General features: G+C 40.3%; 1 protein-coding gene across 1 annotated transcript in view; it reads left to right on the plus strand.

Moving 5' to 3' along the window:
• The window catches only part of UBAC2 (UBA domain containing 2), a 95,811-nt gene that overhangs the window by 57,507 nt on the left and 11,191 nt on the right, over nucleotides 1-27,113 (plus strand). Inside the window, exons 6-7 of the mRNA XM_005487273.4 lie at nucleotides 1,522-1,569; nucleotides 12,067-12,312. Of these exons, the coding sequence (XP_005487330.1) occupies nucleotides 1,522-1,569; nucleotides 12,067-12,312 (294 nt within the window). The remainder of the gene's footprint in view (nucleotides 1-1,521; nucleotides 1,570-12,066; nucleotides 12,313-27,113) is intronic.

Raw genomic sequence — 27,113 nt, forward strand, 5'->3', positions numbered from 1 at the left:
TTCCTTGTCGATTAGAGCTCAAATAAAGCTGTAGAATATAGTATTTTTTGTGTTAAGACTGTTAGTAAACAATCAAGGTTTTGACTGAATTTCACTTTTATATAAATTAATCTTACTTGTATATCATGCCTTACCATGTGACAGGTAATTTAGAATAGTGTAACATAGAGCACAGCAACATCATGTAGTATTCTGTGAAATATGACTAGGAAAATATAGCTACTTGGTATAAAAAGCCAGTAAGTATTCAAGAAACAATTTAAAAACCCCAAGACCCAGCAGCCTAGAAATGAATGGACATTTGTGTCACAACCTGAATTATGAGATGTCCAAATTTATGAGAAATTAGGCTCACTTCTATATTTTTTAGGGATTCAAAAGTAGCTCTGGCACAAGCAATGGGAAATACACCATAGCTATGTGAAACGTGGGAGAGAGTATTTTAGAATAAGTAGTTGGTTTCAGAATATTGACTTATGCTCCACATGGCCATTTCATTCATCCTCATTCCTGTTCAGCCTTTGGTTTCCTTCACTTTCTGCTCCAGCACTTTATTTTCTTGGTCTCAGAAATCTTGTTTCCTCTCTTCTGAGCCCATCACTTGCACTATTACTGCAGTCTTTGGGAAAGCCATGCTGATGTGTGGGCTGTTTTCCATTGAGTCTTTTGCCTTTTGCTTCCGTGCACACAGCACGTCCAGCTCAGATCAGTGCTGTCACTGAGCCCTGTATCTCTGTGGGATCTCTCCCTGCTGAGCTCTGAACCCTTGCTGCCATCACCCAGAGCCTGAGGGGAGACTCATTTGCCTTCTTCTCATTTGGAAACTCTGCCCTTATCTCAAGTCGCTGTTTCCGTAGTCTGAACTCTGGAGGGAAGGTGTTCTCATGGTTCAGTCAGCATCACGCAGAAACATTTTAGTGACCATTTTCAGTCCATTTTTCCAGTTGGTAATAACCTTCTCCAGGTGATTAATCACATACTTTGATAGAAACAATGGGCTGCCATGTTGACTTATCAGGATTTAAAAAAAATTGCTCCAACTTATTTCTGTGATTTCATGTCAGCAAATATGTCACTGGGTAAGAACTTTATTTCCTTAATTTTGATACTGGTGCTTAGTCTGTCTGTGACTGCATGTCTGAGAGCTTCACTTGGAGTGCTTGCCTGCTTGGAACTCTTCTCCTGTTGCTGCTGAGTCATTTCCTTTGCTTCAGTCTGTCTTTCAGACCTGTTTTTCTGTGCAGCCTATAACTGACATCCTGTTATACTTAGTAAGCTATATGAAAATAAAATGTATTGTTCTCTAGAAGGAGAACAATTGTTGGATCCCTGTGTTTTTTCCACTTGCTCCTTCTGGAATACTTCTTTTTTTTAATGGTAAACTGAATTTTAACAAAGGTAAAAGTCTGACGTCTCTCATTGTCATGATGAGTGCATAACCTATATCATATTGCAACTTAGTGGTTAATATAGCAAGAACTTAGTAAAATAAAAATTTAAATCCCTGCTCTTGTCTTCTAGCTCTTAACCTCTGGTTCCTACATCTGGATTTTAGCCTTAAGTGGATTGGTAAGTCTTACTGTTATAAAAATCATATGTTGCTTAAAACACACTGTTATGTCTGTGAGCAGCACAGTATATTTGGGCTCAAAAAGAACAGAAATTACTAAGTAACACTCTGTGTTGCTAACCAGAAAGTTTTCCTCTTCAGCTTCTAAATATGTGAAGCACTGACTAGCTGGTGACAAACTGATAGACAACAAAATTGGTGATTAATTTTTTCAGGGTGCCACTGCTCCCCGCATAAAATTAATTTTGTTGCCATGGATATAGTTGTACACCCACAACTACAAATGAGATCATTGAGGAAATGGTAGAAATGTGTACCCCAGGTTGAGGTTTGTTTTTTCAGATTTCAGCAAGCCTCAAGCTTTGATTCCAAAACTCAGGTTTTACTAACTTTGCTGTGAAGGTTTTTCATGCTTTGCTGTTCTCCAAGGAAATCTATAATATAACTGTTTCTCACAATGACAGTGGCAGTAAGGGCACAAAATCATGTTCATCACATCAGTCAGATAAAGGAGCTGTGATCTTTTTCCTTTCTGACTCTGTTGTTGGTAAAGTGCTTAGTGCTGGAACAGATTGTGCTAAATTTTTCAGATTGTTAGATACTGATAAGCTTTTAAAATTTTACAGACTTAGAAATTAGGAGCTCAGGCTGATTTCTTGGCCCAAAGGACTGTAACTTTTTTCAACAGTGGGAGTGCTGCCACTTCCAAGGGAACTCATTATTAAGTTGATGGAGAACTCAAATTATGCCCTTGCTGTATAGAACCTACTAATTTGAATTTGGGTTGAGCTCAGAAGGAAATGCTGCTACAACTTAGTGATTTGATCTCTTACCATTTGCATTGACTGTGAGTTTCTAGGATAACTAATAACGGGAGTGACAGAGCAGCAGTGATGTCTGTTCATGATTTGATCTTGCTATAAATATCGATGAAAGCAGTGCAACTAACAAATCAGAATCCATCTCCCCTGGAAATCAGCCCAAGCCTCTGTGCCCACTGAAGGATCTGTGACTTCCTCCACACACACTACCCTTCCTGTTACTCTGCTGGCTCTTTTAATAGCCCTTCCTTTCCAGCAGGTGTTCGTTAGAGAGGGAAGGAAAGGAAAGAAATGGAAAGGCATTTTAACTCCCTCTTTGCTGATGACAGAAGCTCTGTGTATACTTGATTATACAGACATATAAAGAGTAGCTCATTTTTTTAATAATACATTACACAGTTCTTATTTTCATTCCCTCTTAATATAAAGTTTTATTTTCTATATTACAAAACTTGCTGAACTTTCTTAGTATTCTTTTTTATAAAGGATCTTTCTTTTAATTTAAGATTGACAATATGTTTTACTTAGATGTAAACCCATAGGATTAAATTGAGTTACTTCTGTGTCACAGGATGGCTAGAAAATAATTTCAAGGTTTCATATTGCTTCAGTCAGCATGAATTAAGTCATTATCAATTATAACGTGTTTTCAGTGTCAATTTTTTTCTGCACTCCATGACTTTGTAAGAAGTGCTGCAGTTTGAAAAGAAATTTATGCTAGGATTTTCAGCCATTTCTTTTGCATAGCGTATCTGCCACACTTCTGTGATTAAGAAGTCTTTTTTTCTCCTCTGTTAGAAATTATAATTTGGTGTCTTTTGCAAAAACTTGATAAAGCAATAAAGTTTCGTGGTATATTAAATAATCTAAGCAAGGATATGCAACACTATAAAGGTGCCTTTTAGTACTACAAGTGCAGTTGGTTGATAACACATTGATATGTACAATTACAGAAATAGATTGTCAAATTAATGTTAAGTCATTCTGACAACCTATGTTATGTAATTCTTATAAATCTTAACATTTTTCTAGCTTACTGCTGTAGTCTTTGTGGACTCAAATTTTCAGGTATCTGTACAGAAAGGATGAGTAAAGGCATGAGCACCAGGTCAGATAGGTGTAATATTTAGTCACTAGTTCATTGCCTGGTAGACACTTCACTGTATTTTAAGCACTGAAGATTACATAGGCACTCATATTGAGTGCATTATGATGCTGTTCTGTCATTTAGCTTTTGTTACACTTCTGCTTATGTGGAATATTAAAATGGATGGTGCCAGCACAATATCTGAGTTGTTATCTGTTTCCACTTTGTCTTCAGGGTGTTCCTAGTTTAAGTTTATTTAAGTTCTCACAGTCTATATTTGAACATGACTAAATGGGATCTGACTTTCTAGTTACATCCTTGCAAGTATCTTGAGACCTTCTTGTGAATTCTAGGCAGGGTATAGAGGTACTGGGAACTTTCCTGCCTTGAGTTCTTGTTTTCAGTGGTTTTGAGTGATGCCATCATTACAGATATGCATGTATGAGTCTGTGTGGGCAGGTGGGCATTGATGTAATATGCCTGGTGATAGGGAATTTTTCACGATTTGTGGTTTTGATGGTGAATTTTTCTCAGGTGCAGAAATTACAGCTCATGATTTGTTATTGGAATACAAAGGTCTGCTGTGTCTGTCTTTGTGATAAGGTATATTTTGCTAGATCCAATTTTAAACCAGCACAGGATTACGGTCTTAAAGGCAGTTTCTTTACTGTCCACATGAAACTGGACAATCAATTATTGTACTTTTGGTATGTCAGTTGCTGGTATGTTGTATAAAACATGCTGTTTAAATACATTATGCTTATGTATAAGGAAAACAGAATTTATGAAGTGGACTGTAAAGAAATTCACAAATCTGATGTCATCAGTAATCTGTAATCATTTTATGATTGATAGGACTAATTTAGTTTCTAGTGATTTATTTTGCCAGGAATATATGATGCCTGGTGCATACAGACAAAATTTGTTTCTTGTGATAAGAGTTTTTTGGGGTTTGTGCCATAAAATTAGGAAACATACTAGAGATGCCCAAAATTCTTTCAGTAGTTGTTTACAGAAGTGCCTCCATGTAGTGCATATCGCTAAGTTAAGTGAAGGCTTGAAACAGTTTCTTCACTATTTTTTTTTCTTTAAAATAGTCAAAACACCTAAGGAAGTGGTATTCATGTTTCATTGGATGTAGACATCTTGTCTCCCTTTTTTTTCCACCCCTTTAAAATCTTTTGGATTCCCACTATATTTTTCCTTGCCATACTTTTGTAGGATTGAAATTTGAGAAGTGTGTCAAGGCTCATTCATAGCTTGAGCTCATCTGCTTAAAGAAGTCATCTCAGGTTGGTGACCAGCAGAAGACATGTCCCATGAAGACATGCAGTTCCCTCCACTTTCTAGGATAATGTCATCAGACAGATCACGTGCCATGGGTTTTTCTGAGTAGCTTAGGGCTATATTTGATAGGGGGAAGGTATCTTTCAGGCCCTTTCTGTGATTTTAGTGTTCTAGCCTTTCTTCTTACCTCATGTTAGTTTTTTATTTGTTTGCAAGATGACTTGCACTGCATAAAGTTTAAAATTTGGAACCCACCAAGTCTCCTGTGAGCTGCCTTGAATTTATGTAGAGTTCAGTTCAAACCTTAGGAAACTGAAATTGAGAAGTTTCTAAAACCCTGCTTGACTTGGAGATTTCACTAAGCAGAATGCAACAGTTTTCTGCATTGTTACTGAGCTATGCTGGAATTTACTTTTCTCAGAATGTATGAAAAGTTGTGCTTTTTATATTTAGATATTGGAAAATGTAGAGAATCTGTAATTTAGAGCTTGTACTTTAACAGCTTAAGGTTAAGATGGAAAGTTCAGACAGTGTTGAGTGCGTGATTTTAATTTCAGTTCTTTTTTTTTGAGTACATTAGTTATTATTCATAATTTTGAAGTGGCTAACTTAGTTTTGCATAGACTACAGATACTGTTAAATGCTCCCAAGTGTACTTGAATAGTACTTTTGTGTTTTGTTTGTTAAGAATTTTATCCATCATTACTGTTAGTTGTTCATCCAGCTGAGAAGTTTTTGTATAGTGAATTCAGGTCCTTTATAATTGGCATATATAGGATAAAAAGTGATTCAGCTGGGGGAGCAAAATAATTAAACCAGTCTTTAATTGGTTTAGGTCCCATCTTAAAAATACTGTTATGTAGCTAATATCTGATCAGATCTGATCTGATCAGCTGATCAGGAATTATTAATTTTCTTGTTGTTTTTCTTCCTCTCTCACACTTTTCTTAAGTGATTTTGAAGAATGCATGCTGAATTCTGTGTTGTTTTAAAACATTTTGTGTTTGCATTTGTGTTACTTCACAGTATAGTGTTCATGTTTAAAATATCATCCCCTCTACATACTTGAAATTCATATTAAATGTGTGCTTTCTCAAAGAGGATCTTTGGTCAGAGTCTGTTAATGTATGCAGTTACCTCCACATTTGTGTCCTGCTGTTCATTGTCCTTCATCCTCCAGTTAGTCTGGGTATCCTTCAGTCATCCACATTCAGTCTCATGTAGGACTTTAGTCAAAGTATGATTTTTGAACACTTTGTAACTGTGCTTGTAAGTGGATTCAGGTAAATGTTTGCTAAATGTTGGATCTAGTTAATTTCTGAATATCTGACATTGGTATTACAGTATAAATATCAGTAGTGCTGCTAGTATCAGTGAGACTACTCACATACTAAAAATTCTGCCCATGCTTAAGTACTTACCCAAGTAAAACCATGTGTTTTGTGTGTAATGGATGTGATTCCCCTTTCCTGATAGAACTACCTCCCAAAGAGCATGTACTCAGTTCACAGAATCACTGAGGGTAGCACCTGGTGCAGCCTCCCTGCTCAGGCAGGGCCACCCAGAGCAGCTTGCCCCAGGACCGTGTTCTGATGGCTTTTGAGTATCTCCAAGGATGCAGATTCTACCACCACCCTGGGCAACCTCTGCTGGTGTTCAGTCAACCTCACAGTGAAAAAGTGTTTCCTGATCCTCAGAGCGAGCCTCCCATATTTCAGTTTGTGCTCATTTCTTCATTTCCCTTCAGGCATTTCTTTACTTTGGTAAAATCACCTGGGCCTTCTCTTCTCCAGGCCAAACAGCCCCACTTCTCTCAGCCTCTCCTCATGGGAAAAATGCTCCCAGTCCTTTGATCATCCCTGTGCCCTGCACTGGACTTGCTCCAGCAAGTCCATGTACATTAACACATGTGTTGAATCCTGCCCAAAACTACCATGCAGTATTTCTGTGTGGACAGTGCTCAGTGTTCAGCTGAGTGACTGTAAGTGACTTTATCTGAGTGCCACTACATTCCACTGACTTTACTGACCTAATGCTCCCTGTGGTGGGAGCTGTGACACCCTGCCCACGTCAAGGTGTGAACACATGACAGCTGACTAAGCTACCAGCACTTACTCCTGCATCACTTAATACATCTGTGTAAAAAAGGAGTTGATTCATCTGGAATACAGGGGATGTTGGTTTGGAAATGAGGTTGTAATTGTCTGGGGAGGAGGGAAATGCAGATATTTCCAGCTCTGGAAGAAGGAGAAAGTAGTGAGAAAGGACAGGAAAAGGTAATAACATGTCGTAAGGCACTTTTATCTGTAATATCTGTGGCTTCTGTAGAAAAATGGATATTGGTTTTCAGTCTGTATTTCAGTTCTAAATTTCTCTTAGATCTGAGGAAGAGTTTCTGTGTCCAAGTTATGGTCTGTTTGATCAGCTATACCAACTGGTTTTTTAGGAATTAGATTGTTCTATCAGTATTTGCTTTTTTTGGCAGCAATGTTGCCCTTTTTCAGAGAGGGAATCCATGAGAGTAATTCAGCTGTGTGTGTACTTTGGAGACATCTGCCAAAGGATGAGTTACATCCTAAGAGTGCCCATTTCTCTCTGGTGACTATGACACCAACTTTAAACAACCAGCCTATTAAGTAGGCTTTTAAATTACAGATATCTATGTTGGGTCAGATTAATCAAATCCAGATCTTGTAATTAAAGAGATTTGGTTAACAATGTGTTAATCATCACCTACAGAATGTTAGCAGAGACCAAGGGAACCTATGCTTAGGACACCAGCACAAGTTAAGGAGTAGCTGTACTGTGCTAAAATGGCAGTACAGTCATGCTTGCACATACACAATGTTTTTTTAGCTGATAATTATTCCATCTGACCAATTAAGCACTGATGGACTCTGAAAAAAAAGTTTCAAGGTATCTGGAAAATTTATGAGCCAAATCAACGGGAAAAAAAATTGAAGAGAAATATTTTAGTATCTCTATAATCTTATTTTTCTTTCAGGGTAACTTTTACAAAAGGCTGTTTATAGTATTTGCAACAATTTCCAAAAAGGAAACCCAAACAAAATAATCTGTTAGAATTGTAACAGAAGTTGAAAATACATGTGTAGTGGGGTTTATTTGTTGAGTAGTTTTGTTTCTTGGGTGGTTTTCACACAATCCCTGTTGGTTTGATAAATGCTTTCTCTAATGAAGATAAATACAGAATCCTGACACAAATTTCAACCCATCTTTTGAGTCTAAATTTTAGAATTTAGAACATACTAAGGATTAAGCAGATAAAATAGATATAAAAATATCACTTCACCTTAAGAAAACTATTTGCTTTTCATTTGTTGCATCTGAAAACAGCCAAGTCTTGAGTACATATCATGGATGTATTTGCATTTTTCCGAACAAGATAATCTAGTATTTGATGTCATGGTCTGTTAGTTAAAATAATATTCAACATAATTCTCTACACCAGTCTGTTTACTTTTTTCCAGTTTGATTTCCTTTTTTGGTATTAAAGAAGTACAGTGAATTTAAATATTTAAATTTTAAATACTATTCCAGCTACTTGTGGAGCATATGTATCTTTGCAATTTAAAATACTGGAGAGCTTCTATGTTTGATTTACCTAATTGCAGAGAAACTACAGCTACTTCCTTTTTCTCAAAAATGTACAACTTTGGAAGGACTTGAGGGAAGGGGAGGGGAAGTCAGGCTTTATATGGGGGCAGGACAAGGTTAGGAAACTTCATGTGAAGAATCAGTAGTAAGTCACAGCATTAAGAAACTGAAAATATCTAAGCACGCTTTTATTCTGCAGTGTGCCAGAGAATTTCCAGCATCCTCCATTTCCTCTTCTTAGCACTGTACCACATACAATATGGTGGAAGATGTTGTGACTAACAGAAATTAAGATGCACCTTATGTTGCTAGCCACAAATTCTCCATTTTAACAGTGTGAACATAACCACAACGTTTTTTTGTGGTGACTTTTGGCGGCTAAAATACAGTGGAAGCTCCTCTGTTTGGGGGAAGTAGCCCTTTAATCTGATGTACAGTGCTGAAGTTGGAAGATAATGAGGTTATTTTATCTTCATTGAACAAACAATGTTGCTTTATGTTATTAAACACTAAAAATTCACTCTATGTCAATAACAAAAACAGTGTAAAAAGTTGCTTTTTACTTTGTCAAAGCTTATGATTTTTAAAATTATATCTATCAAGTTCTGCATATGAACCAGCTATAGAGGAAGTTCTTTGGAAATACTTGACATTAAGATGAGAGTATGACACTGAGCCAGACTGAATCACAAGCCTTTTTTAAACTACAAATGTCTCCATTCTGGGTTTATTGGAAATATGGAAATAGCTATCTTGTCCTCACTAATTGAAACTTATTGAAAATTTGATATAATTGACCACAACATTTTAAAGTTTCTTATACTTCCATATAATAGCTTTTCATTTTAGCACGTCCATAAACTTTTAGCCTTATGAAGCCTTTTCTCCTGATTAAGTGCTCTGGAATGACTTGCTCTCTACAACTACCTAAAAGGAGATTGTGATGAGGTGAGGGTCAATCTCTTTTTCCACGTAAGATAAGTGGAAATGTCCTTTAAGTTGTGCCAGGGAAGGTTTAGATTGAATATTAGGAAAAATTACTCTCCAAAAGGTTCATCAAGCACTGGAACAGGCTGCCCAGGGCAGAAAGAGGTTGAGTCACAATCTCTATTGCTGTTAAAAGGACATGTAGATGTGGCACTTAAGGACATGGTGGACTTGGCAGTACTGGGTTAACAACTGGACTTGATGATCTTAAAGTTCTTTTCCAGCGTAAATGATTCTACGCCCAGCCATCTCTGCTAAGAAAAATACAAGAATGCTTTTACTGATGCAGCTGTTAATTGAGGCTTGCAGTATGGCTTCCCTTCTGAGACAAACAAGTTCCAAAGCACTGACACCAAAGATAGGCTGCTGTTGTCTCATTGCTCTATTTTCTGTCTTGACTTGATAAATAATGATTCTCTTTGTGGTTAGTATGTTCAGACACGTGTCTAGATTTGTCATATATTCAGGGAGATGTAGATTTTCCTATCACTGCTTGCTTTGTTTTGTTCTTGTGACTTTTTGAACCCGTTAAAGATTTTTGAAAACATTAGACCTTTTCAAAGGTGGTAAGAGAGAGCAGAGATGAGTTCTAGGAGGGGCATTTGAAAGAAGTGAAGGAATGTTGGTGTGATGTTGGACGAAGTATTTTGAGTGGGATTTCTTTCCCTGCCTAGTTAACCCCTGTACAATCAGGTGCAGAATCCCTGGAATGAAAGAGGAGTCCTGGCTCCATAGCCTAATGATACTGCCTATATCTACAACCTAACAAGGTGGGAGGAAGGGAGATCATTTATATTATGTTCTAGTGCTGCTTGTGCATTTCGCATTGACGAAAACAATGAGATTAAATGTGTATGTAATATTTGCAATCTGGTTCAGTAATTCTCACTCCCCCAGAACTGCTTTTTCAGTTACTGTGCAATCTAGGTTTTCTTGAGTGAGGGGCCTATCTACCTAACTCCCTCAGGATCAGGGACTTTGCTTCTGGGGGACCTTCTTGCTAGGCAGACACCTCAAGCAGTACATACCAAAACCAAGTGAATTGCAGAAGTGATAAGAATTTTCTTCCCTTTGTTTTTGGTGATTATAGCTATGCCTTACTTTCCAGTTGATGTGCACAGTTTTAGTAATGAGTTTACAGTCATCTGGAACAGTTTCACTAGAGCTGAGGAAAGGATCTCTGAGGTAATGAAAAAGCTTCTGTTATAGTGCCCTGTCCAGTTAGGATCTTCCTTTGAATACAGAGGAAGATTTAATTAAAGGCAGCCTTCACTCTGATGTGATTATGGCCTTTATAGCATTTACCTCCTTTCTCATAGCATGACTGAAAGACTGAAGAGCTTAAGACCAGTTTAGAACTGTTCTTTCTCATTTTAGAATGACAGCCTGTGCTTGGGCTGTCAAGCAACCAGCAGCTTGGGCTGTACATCCAACTGTGAGTCATAAAATGAAAGTAATATTAAACAAAAATCATTGTTTCCAAAAGCAGAATGTGTTTTTGCTAAAAGTCTCGCTACCTCATTGGGTATTTAACAATAACCTTGTTAATAGTCTGAAAAATATCCCCACTCCTAAAGAATGTTGGGTTTTTCTATACTGTCTCCCTTTGTATAATCAGCAATGCATTTAATGTCTTTATACAAATGTCACTGAGATACAACAAATCCCAAATAAATAAATAAATAAATACACCAGATTCAGAGTTTCTACATGCTTTTCACATAATTTCATTGCTGGGGTATGTTTACAGATTTGTTGAGGTTCAGATCTCTTCCTGTTCATTTCACTGTGCTTTGACAGCATATTTCTTGTGGCATAACAGACAGTAAAGAGTCACAAATGCTGAAATGTGGCATAACGCAGAATGCAGATGGGACCGCTTTGGGCTCAAGTGCTGTGGCTTCACAATGGCATTCAAAATAATGGCTGAGGGATGACTGTAATTCCATTTATGGGGCTCATAATTTCTCTTTCTCCTGCAGAATCTGAAATGAAATCAAGCCCCAAGGCAGGCACAAACACAGGGAATGTGGTTTTTTTCTTATAGGTAGGAGAAGGGCCTCACGAAAACTGGCTTTTTCAGTATCACAGTTTTTAATGAATTGGTTTTCAAATTTTTTTTCCCTCCTGTAAGGCAGCTGGGCTTCTTTTGGAATGAGTGTGTGCATAGTCTTAGATTTAACTTCAGTTCTGCTGGTTTGCTTTTATTTTTACTAGAAGGAGAGATTCAGGTGGTGGGGACAGAAGCCTTAAAGGCATTTGGTAGTTTTTTTTTGAAGGGGTGTGTAGAGTGCGTCAACATTCTCAAGAGCTGTCTTAATCTTCTCAGGTCAGCATGCAGCATACGCTGACCAGCTCTTTTACTAGAAATTAAAATTTTGTTTTCATTTTGACCAGTTTTAGAAAGGGTAATTTTCAAGGCTTGGGTTCAAATTCCAAAACAAACAAAAAAACCCTTGAACCTTTATGAGTCACAGGCAATGCACCACACAGACTTAAACAAGCAATTTGTAGTTGTAGGGAAGTAAAGAAATCCCCTGTTTGTTCTCTGATTCTTGACTGAGAACTGTGAGTAAATACAGTAAAAGTGCTTAAAAAACCAGAAAGACCGACTGTTACCTGCAACCAAATTCAAAGTAAATGTGGTGTAAAGTATTTTTGTTTTCAGGGTTTCTTTAACATTTTGTTTTTGATTTTAGATTTCTGGGATTTGCTACAATAGCAGTATGTTAAAAGTTCATCGAATTCTTTGTGTACCCAGATGGGTAGCAAAGATATTTTCTTGGACTCTTGAACCAGTCTTCTCATCTGCGGAGCCAACGAATGAAGTTCGAGTGGGAATGGGAGCCACAGTTGACATCCAGAGGCAGCAGAGAATGGAGTTACTGGATCGTCAAATCATGATGTCTCAGGTTGCCCAAATGAGGCGGCAGAGACAGCAGCAGGTATTGCTATGCATTCTTTAAGGATTATCTTTTTTTGGTTCATAGATTTTGCATTGTTCCTGTTTCTTAGAATTATTTTTTAATTTTTCTCCATCAATCTTTCATACACCGTTGTACTGCTGATAGCCATTTAAGTGGTTTGTATAGCTTTGTATGGTAAAAATGCTTCACAAGATGGGAGCAGGATGTCAGGCAATCTTGTGGGGATATCAGTACTCCTGGCATTCTGTCACAAAAAGTGAGGCTGAAAGGTAAAGTGATTGCTTCTTCGTGTCTTTAGGGAAAGCCATTGTGTAAAGTTAGAAAGTCAAATGCTCCTTACTCTTTTGAGTATCTGTCTGGTCAGCAGCCTTTTCAGAGAGGCTGAAAATTTTCTATGAAATTCCTTTGTTTGTAGGTGTATAGGTTGTTTCTTAAGGGCAGAAATTAAAATCTCTAAGTTACAGAGGTAAACCACAAGTGACTTTCTTTTTGCCATGTTTAATCCTCTTGGTTTATTTCCTTATTGAACAGAATAGCAGTCTTTTTATTTTCTCTGTTTTATACAAACTAACAAATACAGATATTCTCAGTCTTTATGTTGTAGGGCAGCAAAACAAGGCAGGTGGTGTCTCAATTCCTGTATCTTAGATATGTTCTCTGTCTTCACTGAGTTTTCTTTGCCTGAAACACAGTTGTATACTGATACAAAAGTTCTTTTTGTGTTGGGGGTAGTGCAGTGCAGACAGATATAGCTGTGTTACCCTTAATGCATTCCCAGAATTAGAGGTGTGATGGCATAAAGCTTTGGCCTGCAGCTGGAGTATGAATCTTTGTTTCTAGTCCCTGATAACATTATTCTGGTTTTCTTATTTCCTTAACATTTCAATATGATGAAATTATTCCTCAAGCAGAAACTTCTAATCTATTTTTCTCCATTCCTATTAGAACACTGATCAGTTTTAACATAAGAACTGAACTAGAAATTACTCAATTCTTGAACATTGCCATTGTAATAGAAAATGAATTGAAACTGTATGTTGGACTACAGACAGCTGTGAGGAGTGCAGCCGGGTTTCTTCAGATGTGAGAAAGGAGCCACTTCCAGTTATGAAGGACAGTCTTTCTAATATCTCTTTAATTACAAAAAGTGGTAAATAAGTTCAGAACGGTAAATGATAAAAGAACTGTTGATAACATTTTCTTCTCATCTTGTCCTTTCCCTAGGCTATGAACAATGAAAGTGGAAAAATGTCTTTTCATGTTTGACTTCAAACAGAATTCTTTAAAAAGGTGGAGGGGTTTGACTAAAATGCAGGAACACTGTTTGAACATCAGTAAGACGCTTCCCTTTACAAGTTGCTGAAACACTTTCAAGTTACCTTCATGTTTAGCCTTTAACTTGAGCACAGCATTTATTTAACTGGTAGTGCTAATCTGTGAAACCCGTGATCAGAAGGCCATAGGATCAATGTATGAATGTTCCATAGAGGCTCTGCAGAAAAGGTTGTCATGAAAGCTTTTGACCCACCTGATGTTTTTTAATGACTCATTTACAGAATTTACTGGTCATCAGCTAAATCGGAAAAAGCATCACTCACAAATGTTGCTGTGCAGTGGTAATAATGAAAAACAGACTATTTTCCTCTCAAAATAATATTTGAAAAGTTGAAAACCATTTTCTGGATTGGTGTACTTGGGCCTTTAGAAATTTGGCAAGGTGTAATTTGAAGACAGTGGAGTGGAAGAGATCATGCTAGAGATGAAAAGAATTTAGATGATAATTTTACCTGTGGGAGTGAAGCTATAAAGAATGCAGCTCAGTTTCTTAGATAGTTTTTTTTTGTGAAATTTAAAATAATGAAAGCTGCGAAGTACATGTCAGTCATCAAAACAGGCTTTGAATTATATTCTGGGTAAATGTTGTGTGGATTTCTGTTGTCCCAATATGCTGTCTGTAGGTAATGAGCCATAGGTGAGATAAATTAACATTTTCTTCTCACAGTTTCTGCTTTGCTTGGTGCGGGAAGTGAACTTTAACTTTCTTCACTATGCTATAATGTAAGAATTTTGTTCAGCTGCCCCTTGGGAAGGTGCTCTGCTCATTCCTCCCACTTCTTTACTCTTCAGTTAATCTGTTTGAGACATGAGACAGTGCAGTTTCCTTGGATGTTGGTAGCATTGTGGAAGGAGAACATCAGTGCTTCTAATGGGGCTCCATTGTCTGGGCACTTTTGGCAGACTCTCATAAGGGAGGCTCTTCTCTTAAATAGATACTTTTTATAAGCATCTATTTATAAGGAAGTTTACTATTTGAGTCTTCATAAGAAATTCTGAAGAACATGAGCCTGACAGGTTATGCAAACCAACAATAAAAGTTTAAATAAAAAACAAGTGGGGGTGGGGGGGGTAGGGGAAGGGAAGAAACTGGGGGAAATGCCTTTCTCAAAAGTTGTTTATAGTATACCTCTATGATACTGAGATGTAAATAATTTTATCTTTTTTTTCCCTGCTGTTCATTAAACACTTCTATCCAAAGCAGAATTCACTTTGAATGCTTTCTGCAAAAAAGAAAAAGCAAGAAACAGTAACCCCAGAATTTCTTTGCTGGCAATTCTTTGAGCTTTACCATTCCCAGTCTTTTTCTAGCTGAACTCTTCTGGTCTGGAGGAACCTGAAGCATAGAACTGTGTGTGTGAGTGATGAGTTGTCAAACACCCTTGAATTCAATGAGTGGATTGAGTGTGTGGTAGAATTTGAAAGTAAACCCACCAAGTTCATTACTCGATGTACCTCATTTTAGCTCTTAAATATTCTGCTGGCACAGTGTCTGAATATGTTGCTAGAAGCTGTTATGTTGATAGTTTCTCAGGGGAGTGTGGTTAAATGGTGACTGGTTTTGTGTTTGTTTCTAGTTGCTGTGGATACAGCTCTTAAACACGTGGTAGTATTCATCTAGAAAACTTTCTAGATCTTACTGTGTTCTTTATTTGCTTCTGTGGATATTGCTGAGAAATTACAATCTTGCCCCAAATGAATTACATAGCATCACCAGCATTCACCTTTAAAGGCAGTAGAATAAAATGTGTGCCATATGTACTCATTTACTGAAAATACCAGCTTGCAATTTTTTTGCTGCTTTTTAAACTTTGCTTTTGTAGTTATTTTCTTTCACACTCTTTTGTCTATCCTACTTTGTAAATAGTTTGTTCTGTTTTTCTTTTTTTCCCATTATCTGATCTTCTATTCCCCTTCATATCACTGTCACGTTTTCATTCCCCACTGTGCCATTTTCTTCCTACATTTTTGTCACCTCTTCACCTTCATCTCTCTTGTTTCCCATACTTTGTATTTGCTCCTATATAAAATGCTTCTTCGCTTTGGGGAAGTTCTCTCCTGTCATGTCTGACCACCAGTAATCATTTGCTATTTTATCCTTTTGCTACTGTAATATTGATAAAAGTTGGTCTTCCTCTCCTGATGTTTCTATTTTTAGGTCTCTTTTATTTATCAGCATTTTTCTAAAGTTTATCTTTATTGTAACCCAAATAAAACACTGGTGGGAAAAGGGAAGCAACTGCAGCATCTGTGCACCAGTGTGAGTATCAGGGCGTCAACTTGACTTTCACTTCCCATTGAGAACGTGGAGGGAGGCTGGCAGAGACCCAAACTGTGAATAGATAGGGAAGATATTGTGCCTAGGTGGTATTGGCTACTCTGATGTCACTGCAGACTGTTATAGGGAGGTGGTGGAAGGTTGCAAAAAGGTGGGGAGCACCTTGTGTTGGCATTAAGTACAACTCCTTGGAGCACTCCTTGCTGTGCCCGTTCGGGATGGGCGGTGTATCAACCTCAGTCCCTTCGTCTTGAAAGAATGGGTTTTGGATCTGCAGAGCATTTTTGCTGAGCATGTTAAGGACATCATATTGCCTTCCTCTTTAATTCTCTTAAGTGTCTTGTATCAGGGAAGAGCTTCACCAGGTTGCTCCAGACTGTAACAAGCCTACAGCCATACATGAAAATCTTCATTTCACTACCTCTCTATCTACCCTGTTGGCCACTTCAAGCTTATACTGTCTTTTCCCTCCTGTATTCTTGTTCTTCTCTTCCAGCTGCCATTAATTTTCACTGAGGGCAGAATCTCCTAGGTTCATACCACATGGTATCTCATATGTATATCTCATCTTCATCATATATGAGATTCTGCTGCTTGCAAAGACCAGACTTCTATAACAAAGGGACTTCCTCTAATTGTTTGTTCATTAAATGTCTTTCTCCTGGGACACAGGAGAGATGTTCTGTGGGTAGGCACACTTAGTATCTGCATTATTATGGGGAGCCTCATATCCTGAACAATTTGCAAGTTTCAGATTTTGTCAACTAAGGACTGTGTGTCTAGATTGGTAATTTACCTTCTGGTTATATCTAAGCAATAAACTCCTGACCTTGGAAAAAAATAGATTAATGGAGCAAAGGTTTTCCTGGCTCAAAAATTCTTCCTCAGGAATGTTATCCTCATTCAGGGGGGTAGAAAAGAAATTCCCCAGTGAATATACTCCTAGACAGTCCAATTCTGCTTTTTTAAAGTGAAGAGCTAGATCCAGGCATATTTTTTAGCTTTTCTACTGGTACTGAGATGGCACTTCAATGGAGTTTTCTTGAATCACTTCACAAGTCTGAGTACCAGCAAGAAGTCCTTCCAACAGATATTTTGAACCATGAAGACCTTTTGCAACCTTTATACATTGCCAAGTCCACAGAACCCCTTGTTGTCACAGCCAGGACCTCAGATGGAAGCAGCTTTTCCATTTTGTTCCACAAATGTGTGTATCATTGTCAGGAAGGAAACTACCAGACTGCTTTATCTGAATAAATGGGTGAGACTTTCAGCCAAGTGTCACACCAAGTCTTTTCTCTAATTTGGTTTCCATTCCATTCAGTCTGTGTTACTAAGGCTTCTTTGGGATTTTGTGACATATTTTAATAGAAACTGCCTTTAGCAACACTTGCATAAACTCCAAAGACAGTGATATGTAGGGTACCAATAGGATAAAAAAGCTTTTATGCCTAGACTCCAGGGAAATGTGTGCACAGGATTTGACATCATATTTTTAAAGAATTCTGTTAAGCAGTGAGTGATTTAGAGATTCATTTCAGCCCATGAATGACGCCTGTATGCTGCAGCAGTAATCACTGTGGCTAAATTTAGACTCAGTATTCTATCATTCTTCCCTTCCTCTGCATGCCAGTGTACACACGTGGACACATTTTGAAATAACAGACAGTTTCCATTTTTGTAGAGAGAACAATACCTTTTCCTTCAGACCTGTGTGTCTTAAACTCATCCTTGGCTTTTTTATGCTCTTCTGGCATTTTTCAAGCCTTGGTTATTCTCTGTAGTTGTTTAAAACTATTTTCTTTGCGTTGAAAAATAAACTTGTATTTATATCAAGAGTGTATGGGGTGTAAAAACTGCATATGCTGCTGATGTTGGCATGCCTGAACTCTGGTTTTTAATAGTTTCATTTCAGCAATGTATTTGCAGCAGCTGATAACCCACTGCTATCTAGACAGTCCGGATTATTTTGCTGTATGACTTCTTTAATGGATTCTAGGTGTGAAATTAAATATGTTGAATTTCCTGTTGAATTTCCCAGTAATGAACAATTCATGACTATTTCCTCTACAGACTACCACAGAAACTTCAGATTTCTGTCTTGTTTATGGAAGTTGGCAATTCCACAAGTTGACAGAACTAGAGCCAGCAGACACTAGTACAACTAGAATAAGCTGAGTGTGTCTCATTAACAGCCAGCTGTCACAATCACAGGATTGAGTTTCTCTGTCTCCTGCTCATTGGTAACACCCTGCTCATATATTGAACAATCCTTTTTTCTCTTGGACTGGAATGATGAAATTCTCTTTCATTTTGACTCAGCTTTTGAGCTACAGCCTTTGAATTTGGTTTAATATTTGTAATCAGCTTCCTCTAGGGAAGCATTGATTGGACAATTTCATAAAGCAAAACACTGTTTTATTTCAAAGCAAGTAAATTGTTTGGAAAATAGAGTATTTTTATTCTTCTATGTGATTGGTCTGTATTTCTTTCCTCTGGCAATTTAACTAGAGGCAATTTTTTAATAAAAAGCATATGAGATACCAAATTGCCCCAGACATTTCCAGAGTATTTAATCCACTGTTGTTGAATCAAGTTCTGTTTACAGAAGGCAGGGGATTTTTTAGGTGTACCTGTCCCTTCATTTCTAACGAACATGGTGCAAATAAGGCATCTGTTTTGGGGCAGTCAGTTACTGGATGCCAGGTCTGCTTCTGTTGTCCTTCCAATGTGCACTTAGAGAGACTTGATGGCCAATTTCTTCTTCCAGAGTGCCATTCTTCCAGATGGCTAATTTCTTCTTCCATTTTCCATAGTATGTAGTGAAAAAGAAGCCTGTGGTTCAGATAGTACATGGTCCTCCTTAATATGTGGGTGTTCTGGTTTGAACTCTGATACTTGCACATAACAAGTGTGAGCTGGTTCCGCCCTTGTTCCTTAACATGCTGCCGTGGTGGCTTAAGCCCAGCCAGCAACGAAGCACCACACAGCCACTCTCACCTCTGCCTGCCACCCTGGTGGAGGGGTGAGGAGAATCAAAACTAGGTTGAGATAACAACAGTGTAATAATTGAAACAAAGTAAAATACAGTAGTAGTAATAATAATAAAAATAATAATAATTTTTTTAAACCCACAAATATGTGATGCACAATACAATTGCTCACCACTGGCTGACAGAGACCAAACCCCATTCCCTAACCTGGATCAGCCCTCCTTTTGGTTAACTCACACAGTTGTATATCCTGGGCATAGTATTCTATGGTGTGAAATGTCCTTTTGTCCTGCTCAGTTCACCTGTCCCAGCTATGCAACCTTCCAGCCTTTTTTTGTGTACCTCCTCACTGGCAGAGCATGAGCCACACAAAAATTAGTCCTTGACTTAAGATAAATACAGCTTAGCAACCCCCCAAATATCAGTGTGTTACCAACATTGTACTGAATCCAAAACACAGCACTACCAGCTGCTGAGAAGAAATTAACTCTGTCCCAGCTGAAATCAGGACAGATACCTTAAGAGGTGCCACAGGTGCAAAGTGTGGACACCTTTAATATTGACTTTGAGATGTTAATAAATTGAAGCTAATCCTATTTGCAGCTAAGACAGAACTTGAACCTTCACATCCCAGAATGGGATGCTGATCTGTTTTTTTCCCTATGTCATTACAGACTAGTCTTTTATTTACTAAGGGATGTACATTTACATTATGTAGTATTTGTATGATTATGTAGTATTTTTGAGGATTTAGGTTTGAGTTTCCTTTATGCCAAGAGTTTATCTCAGCTTGTTAAATCAAAACAATTTTGGAACTCTGATTTCTCACTTTGATTCCAGTCTCTTCTTATTCCTTATTACTCTTTGAAAAGGTTTTTGCATAGGAGATGAGTGAAGAATTATCTAATGATCATGCTTCAATAGCAGTTCAGTGTCACAAGTCCAGATCCAAAGAGCCATGGGGTAAGGATTAAAACTGACTCTGTTTTGTGCAAAATGTCTAATACAGAACTAAAGTTATTTCCTCTAGTACAGACTCCATGCTCATGCTGGTGGACCTGCCTTCAGCAGCTGGAACACTGGACACTCCAGTGTCATGCCATATTGGAATATGTATCCCAATATAACCAGTTAGATGGTGCCTAGGCCAGTTCTGACCTTCGCTGCTGGGCCACAGGCAGCTCTGCGGTGTTATACCTCAAAGATACCTTGGCTGGCGGCAGAGTGCAGCGGGGCACAAGACAGGACTCCGTTCTCCTCAGGGGAGAGCTTCTGGCGATGGTGAAGAAAAGAAGGGAGCGGATTCTGCTAGAAGGTAGCCAGATGTTTATTCCATGAGTACAGATACGTCTGCACTGGGCCACTGCTGGTAACAGAATGGCGCCACATGGTCTCATTCACATTTTAAGCTCAGGACAGGGGAAGGGGAGGGGACAGGTGAGTCACCAACCAGGTGAAGGGGCAGGGTCTCAAGGTACTAGGGACACCTATCACACGACGCCTTGCTGGTATGTTAGCCTGATTGACAGGGCACACTCAGCGAGGGGCGAAGGGGAAGGGAGAAGGTAAAACAGGATATTGCAACACACCACAACATCTCCCCCTAGTTTTGTTTAAAAAGAAGAGGGCTGTGTTTATGGTGCAGAATGATTCTACTGAGGCCTCTAGGTCATCCACTGGAGCACTGAGGGCTTCCAAATGGTAGACCTCAGGAGGGGGAGATGAGCTTGAGATTAACTTGAGAACCATGCGTCTGATTACTCCAAAAACAATGCTAAAAACTACAATAACTAAAAATAAACAGCACTAAAATTACAGTTTTCAGAATAGATCCCAACCAGCCCGAGAGTCCCCAGCCATTGAAAAGTCCATTCAGCTCGTTGTCAGTTTCTCTGTTGATGTCTGAGAACCTTTATCGAGGTAGTCCATATGTGGTTTGGGCTGCAGTACTATGTAGGAGATTGCAGGTGGGATGATCACGAGTAGGACGAGAAGCAGGCTCGGTCTCATGACGTCTCGAGGCTACACACGAACAGTGGGATCTAAACTGGTACAAAAACTTGAGACAAACATATATTACAAACTATTCCAGATAGGAGGCTTAAATGGAATTTCCTCCAGAGAACGTGCGCGGCGTTTTCTTCTCCAGGCAGCGTGAGCAACCTGGGGTGCTTCTGCAGATTTCTCTGAGACTTTGGGAACATAGGGCTTTACCCATTTGGAAGGAACCCACCTTAAACCAGAGGGGGTGGATACACAGGCGTATCCACGTCCCCAAGTAACCAATTTGTAAGGTCCCACCATTTTCCAAGTCTCAGGGTCCTTTACTAAAACTGGAGGTTTTTCTTTCATCAACCTGTGACTGTTCCCCCCAAAGTGGCGTAGGATGGGTGGGTTCAGGCTGTCAAAAGAACAATTCAGAAAATTGATTGTGAATAGTGCCCTGGATAACCGGATGTGGGGAGGTTCTACCTTCAGAACCTGTTGTTGCTGGTCCAGGACCCTTTTAATATCACGGTGAGTTCTTTCTACAATGGCTTGACCTGTAGGGGAGTAGGGGATGCCAGTTTTGTGCTCTACTCCCCATTGCTGCAGGAAGCTCCCGAATTCCTTGGATTTATAAGCAGGCCCATTATCAGTTTTCAGCTCCTTGGGGATGCCCATGAAAGAAAAGGCCTGTAAGAGGTGCTTAATAGCATCAATAGATGACTCTCCTGTGTGGGCAGAAGCATAGACCGCTCCAGAAAAGGTATCTACGCTAACATGAACATATTTCTGCCGTCCAAAAACCTGTATGTGTGTTACATCTGTTTGCCACAGTTCACAACTGTTCAGTCCCCTTGGGTTTGCTCCCGTACTCACTGTAGGGAGTGCATGTTGTTGGCAATTTGGGCACGTGGCCACAATCGCTTTGGCCTGTTCTTGAGTGATGTTAAACTGGCGAACCAGGCCAGGTGCATTTTGGTGGAAAAGCTGGTGGCTGATTTTTGCCTGTTCAAAAACATTTGGGAGAGTGGCCATCACTGCAGGTGCAGCAAGAGCATCTGCCCTTCTGTTGCCTTCAGCGATAAACCCTGGCAAGTCAGTGTGTGACCTGACATGCATCACATAAAAGGGTTGCTCTCGGTGAGTGACTAACTTTACCAGTTTTGAGAGCAATTCAAAAAGTGCAATGTTAGATACATCTTGCAGTATTGCTTGATCTGCTCTGGATACTACTCCTGCCACGTATGCAGAGTCTGTAATCAGATTAAATGGTTCTGAGAACCTTTCAAAAGCCCTAACAACTGCAGCCAATTCAGCAACCTGAGGTGAACCTTCTACCTCAGCAATGTCCGTCTCCCACTGCTGGGTTTGAGGATCTTTCCAAGTCATAACAGACTTGTGGGACCTCCCGGACGCATCTGTAAAGACAGTCAGAGCCCTTTTTAAAGGTCTCCTACTTAGAGCAGTTCTTAATTTTAAAGTAAATTGAACATCTTGTTCAAACAATTTGCAAGCGGGCCGTGCTACCGAAAATTGTCCTGAGTAGGAATCCAGAGCAAACTGCAACACTTCATTTTCTTGAAACAATTGTTCCAGTATTTTCATAGTATTTTGACCTGATTTTAACTCAACTGGAATGTGAATGCACTTAAAATCACATCCTGCTAACTCCCTGATCCGGGTCCTTGCTTTCCGGATCAGTTCTGCTATCAGCTCCTGAGGCTTTGTCAGCCTCTTGGACCTTTTGTGACTGAGGAAAACCCATTCTATGATCAAGAGAGAGTCCCTCTGGTCCCGGTCCTTTTTTGGTGTGTCCTTTGCCTTAGGTGTTTGTTTTTCCTCCCACTGGAAAATAATTCCATGGAGGTGTGGCAACTTACCTAGGATGATAAATTTGAATGGCAGATCAGGCCGGCATCGGTGGGCCTGTCTTGTGGACATTGCAATCTGAACCTTTTCTAGAGCTTTCCGTGCCTCTGGGGTAATAGACCTAGGAGCACCTGGGTCCTCTCCCCCTTTCAGTAAATTGAAAAGAGGGGCAAGGTCTTCATTAGTCAGACCAAGCCATGGTCTTACCCAATTCAAAGACCCACACAACTTGTGGACATCCGCAAGGGTCTTGATCTTTGGATTGATTTCTAGTTTTTGAGGAACAATGGTCCTATTTCCAATTTCTAAGCCCAAATACTTCCAAGGTGGCATCTTTTGAATTTTCTGTTCCTGGAGCTCGAACCCTGCAACAATCAATGCATCGATCGTTAGGTCAAGCGCATGTGTTAGTAAATCATCATTGGGGGCACACACAAGGATATCATCCATATAATGATAAATGATGGCCTTCTCTGCGGCTGCACGAACTGGGGAAAGCAGGGAAGAGACATACCACTGGCAGATAGCTGGAGATACCTTTAGGCCCTGAGGAAGAACGGTCCAATGGTACCTTTTCATAGGAGCTTCTGAATTGATAGAAGGGACAGAGAATGCCAAACGCGGTGCATCGTCAGGGTGCAATGGGATTTGGAAAAAGCAATCTTTAATATCAATAACAGCTAATTTCCAATCTTGAGGAAGCATTGTTGGGGATGGCATACCAGGTTGGGGAGAACCCATATCTTCAATTACATTATTAATTTGTCGGAGGTCACAGAGGAGTCTCCACCTCTTTTTGTCAGCTTTTTGGATGACAAACACTGGAGAGTTCCATGGGGACATGGTCTCCACAATGTGGCCCTTTCTTAGTTGCTCTTGTACTAGTTCCTCAAGCACCTTAATTTTTTGTTTACTGAGTGGCCACTGTTTCACATCAACTGGTTCGTCTGTTTTCCACTTAAGTTTTTGGGTGGGGCGCTGTTGTTTAATGACTGCTGCACAAAGATGCTGTGGAGAGTCTGGAATATTAATTGTGACACCCCACTGGGCCATTAAATCTCTCCCTAACAAAGGTTCTGAATAATCTAACACAAATGGACGGATATTTGCCAATTGTCCGTTTGGACCCTCGAATTGAATAATGCTTTTGGATTGCCTTGCCAATTGCAGACCTCCTACACCTCGAAGGTGACCAGCAACATTTTGTAAAGGCCAGTGAGCTGGCCAGTCTTGTACTGGAATCACTGTGCAGTCTGCACCTGTGTCTACAAGCATCTCAATGCGTTTAGACTCCCCACCCCCACTGACATTGCACCACAATTTGGGTTTATCTGTCCCAATAACTTGGACCCGGGCGACTGTGGGCCCTTGTTTATCGACATTTTCAGGTAAAGATGGCACAGGGATAGCTTGAGCAACAATTTGTCCCTTGGGAAGAAACAGGGGTGGGTGGAAACAGTGCAGGCTGAGAACAAATTGCTTGGGATCTGATGTTGTCAGTCCCGGAGCAATTTCGATCTCTTGTGGTGTGTTTTTGTCCCCAGTGATGATGTACTTACAACGAATTTGGTTCCAAGTACCTTTCTGTTCAGGATTTACAGAGACAAAATGCCAGTCAGTGTCCTTCAGGTGGAGTGACTCTGTCAGCTGCAACCTGTAAGGCTCATTGACAGAAGATGCGGTTAATACAGAATTACTTAAATCATAACAAAGGTTATTTTGTTTCACTTTCAACAGTGGGCTAGCAGACTTGGTCTTTGAAACACCTGCTTCACTTACACAAATGTTAATATTATTGCGCGCTTGATTTATTTTGCTACCCTTATTCTCTAGGCCTGCTCCTTTTATGTCTGCACGCCTGGCAGGCTGGCGCTTTATTCTTCGTTTTTTTGTTGTTGACCCCCAGGGAGGGCTTGCAGTTCTCCTCCCCTGCTATTTTTAAATTCATCAAATTCCCTTTTCAGGGGGCACTGGTTACTCCAGTGTCCTAGCTTATTACAAAGCAGGCATGGTTTAGTGGGCTCAACCATTGCCGGTCTCCGCTGCTGCCCAGGGTACTGCTGTGCTGAAAGAGAAGGTGCAGGGCTGGCAACAGCAACACGCTGAGGTGGTCTTGGCAGCAGCCTTGGTCTGGAGTCTTCAGCAACACTCATCAGAGGCACTTTCCTGTTACAGACTAGAAGCATATCTTTTAATGTAGGGGAAGGTTCCATAGGAAGGCTCAGGATTGCTGCTCGACACTGTTCATTTGCATTTGTAAATGCTATTTCTTCTAAAATTGCTTCCCTTGCATTTTCCTTTTTAACTTGTATTTCAATGGCTCTAGTTAGCCTTTCTACAAATTTCACAAAAGGCTCTGATGGTAGTTGTTTGATTTTACTATAGGGCTCAAAAGGCCCCTCAGGTTGGAGGGAAAAGAATGCCTTTTCAGCTGCTTCCTTTACTTTCTCAAGTGTTTCTGCAGGAATTGCAGCAGCTTGGACTGAGGGAGAAGACCATTGACCCTCACCACAGAGGTGGTCAATAGTAATGGGGTTACCATTGTTGTCTTTTGCTGTGTTTGGATCAGCCTGTAAGCTTGGGAGAGCATCTTTTAGCAGTTGTTTCAATGCTGATTCCCATAATTTGAATTCCGTGGATGTCATGAGACATGAAAAAATTTGTTTTAAATCATGTGGAACCACAACAGTTCTACTTAATTCAGAATTTAAAAGGCCACGGAAATATGGACTGTGTGCACCATATTCTTTATGAGATTTACAGATCTCTTTAATCAATTGTCGTCCAAAAGAACTCCAATTAGCAGTTGGGGCTGCTCCAGCTTGAGCTGCAGGCTGAAATATAACAGGAGCTAGCGACAACATGGCACCATGCATTGGGTCTGCTGTCCCCTGCTCTGTATCCCTTGAATCAGAAGCATTGGGATCACAGCTACAGGTTTGGGGACAGGCAGTGGGTGTGTCCCCACCGTGGGAACCCGGGGAGGGGGCGGGGAAAGGGAGCCGGCAAGGGGCGGGGAAACCGTGGGAACAAGGGGCGGGGTCAAGGGGCTGGCAGGGGGCGGGGATACCGTGGGAACAGTGGGCGGGGTCACCTGGTGACATCACGTCAGCGGCCGCCCCCTGGGAGGAGTAAAGGGGCGGAGCTGAGGGTACTGCAGGAAGGGCGGGGGGAGGGGGAAAGGTGTCACGAGGAACAGGAGGAGAGGGGGATGGGGCAGGAATTTTGGGATGTTTAAGAGGATTTTGGGAAGAAGAAGACCAGGTTTGGGAAGATGCCACGTGGCACCCACCATCTTGTGCACCCCCTAGGGACTGGGGGCCATTTTGGACATCACTGCTCTCCGAAAAGCTTACACGTGCTCTGGGTTTTAGAGGAGGGGATTGGGAAAGGTTCCACGCAGCCTGGCCAGGGCTTTGTGAACAAAACAACTCAGGTATTTTTGCACACATTGGGAGCCGACTTCTCAATGAGTTTGCACTCTTTAAAATACCAAGTTTTGGGGAAAGAGGTTTAGGGGTTTTAGAGGGAGAGGGAGGAACAGGGAGAGCAGAGGCACATGGCTTTACATTTGGCTTTTTCTCCATTTCCTTTTGTTTGAGCAATGCTGTTCGAATTTGCAAACTCCAGAACACAAATTTAGCTGAGGGTAATTTGCCAGATTGTCCTAAGGTTATCAATTCATTCCCAACTTTATCCCAGAATTGAATATTGTGGATTTCTTCAGGGGAAATGTTTGGGAACTGCAGAAAAAGCCATCTTATAAACTGTTTCAATTTTCCTTTAGAGAATTTCACATTACTCTTGATTAAAATGCTAACAATATCATAATACACTCCCCTTTGTACAATGCTAAGTTTGGAACCCATGTTAAAAAGCAAAGTACTTAATCCCGCCTGACCAAAAACAAAGCTAAAATCAGCTACCAATTTCTAAAAAAAACCACAGATAGAAAGCGATAACGAGCAGACAAAAGCTTCACAATGCAGCTGTATATACTGCTTTTAAAATTCCCGGGCAGCAGCAGCAGGGAGCTGGGACACGCCCTGCCGAGCCGAGGCAGAAACAAAGCCTCCCCCGCGGTGGAATGCAGCAGCCACTCCCGCGGAGCAGAGACAGCAACTACTCCACGTGGCAGCTGAAACCGGGACGCCCCCCCCCCCCCGCCGCCGCGTGTGCAGAGCACTCCCGACCCCCGCAGGTCCCCCGGCCACGTGGAAAGAGAGCCCCCCCCTCTCCCGCAAAGAGAAAGAGAAAGAAAATCTCCTAACACGTGTCTGAACACGCTGCTGAGCCGGGGGGGAAGGGCAGAGAGCGATCCCGCTCCGGCGCGAATTCTAAAAAACAGTGAAACACGC

This window comes from Zonotrichia albicollis, chromosome 2, assembly GCF_047830755.1.
Source record: "Zonotrichia albicollis isolate bZonAlb1 chromosome 2, bZonAlb1.hap1, whole genome shotgun sequence".
Classification (NCBI taxonomy): Eukaryota; Metazoa; Chordata; class Aves; order Passeriformes; family Passerellidae; genus Zonotrichia; species Zonotrichia albicollis.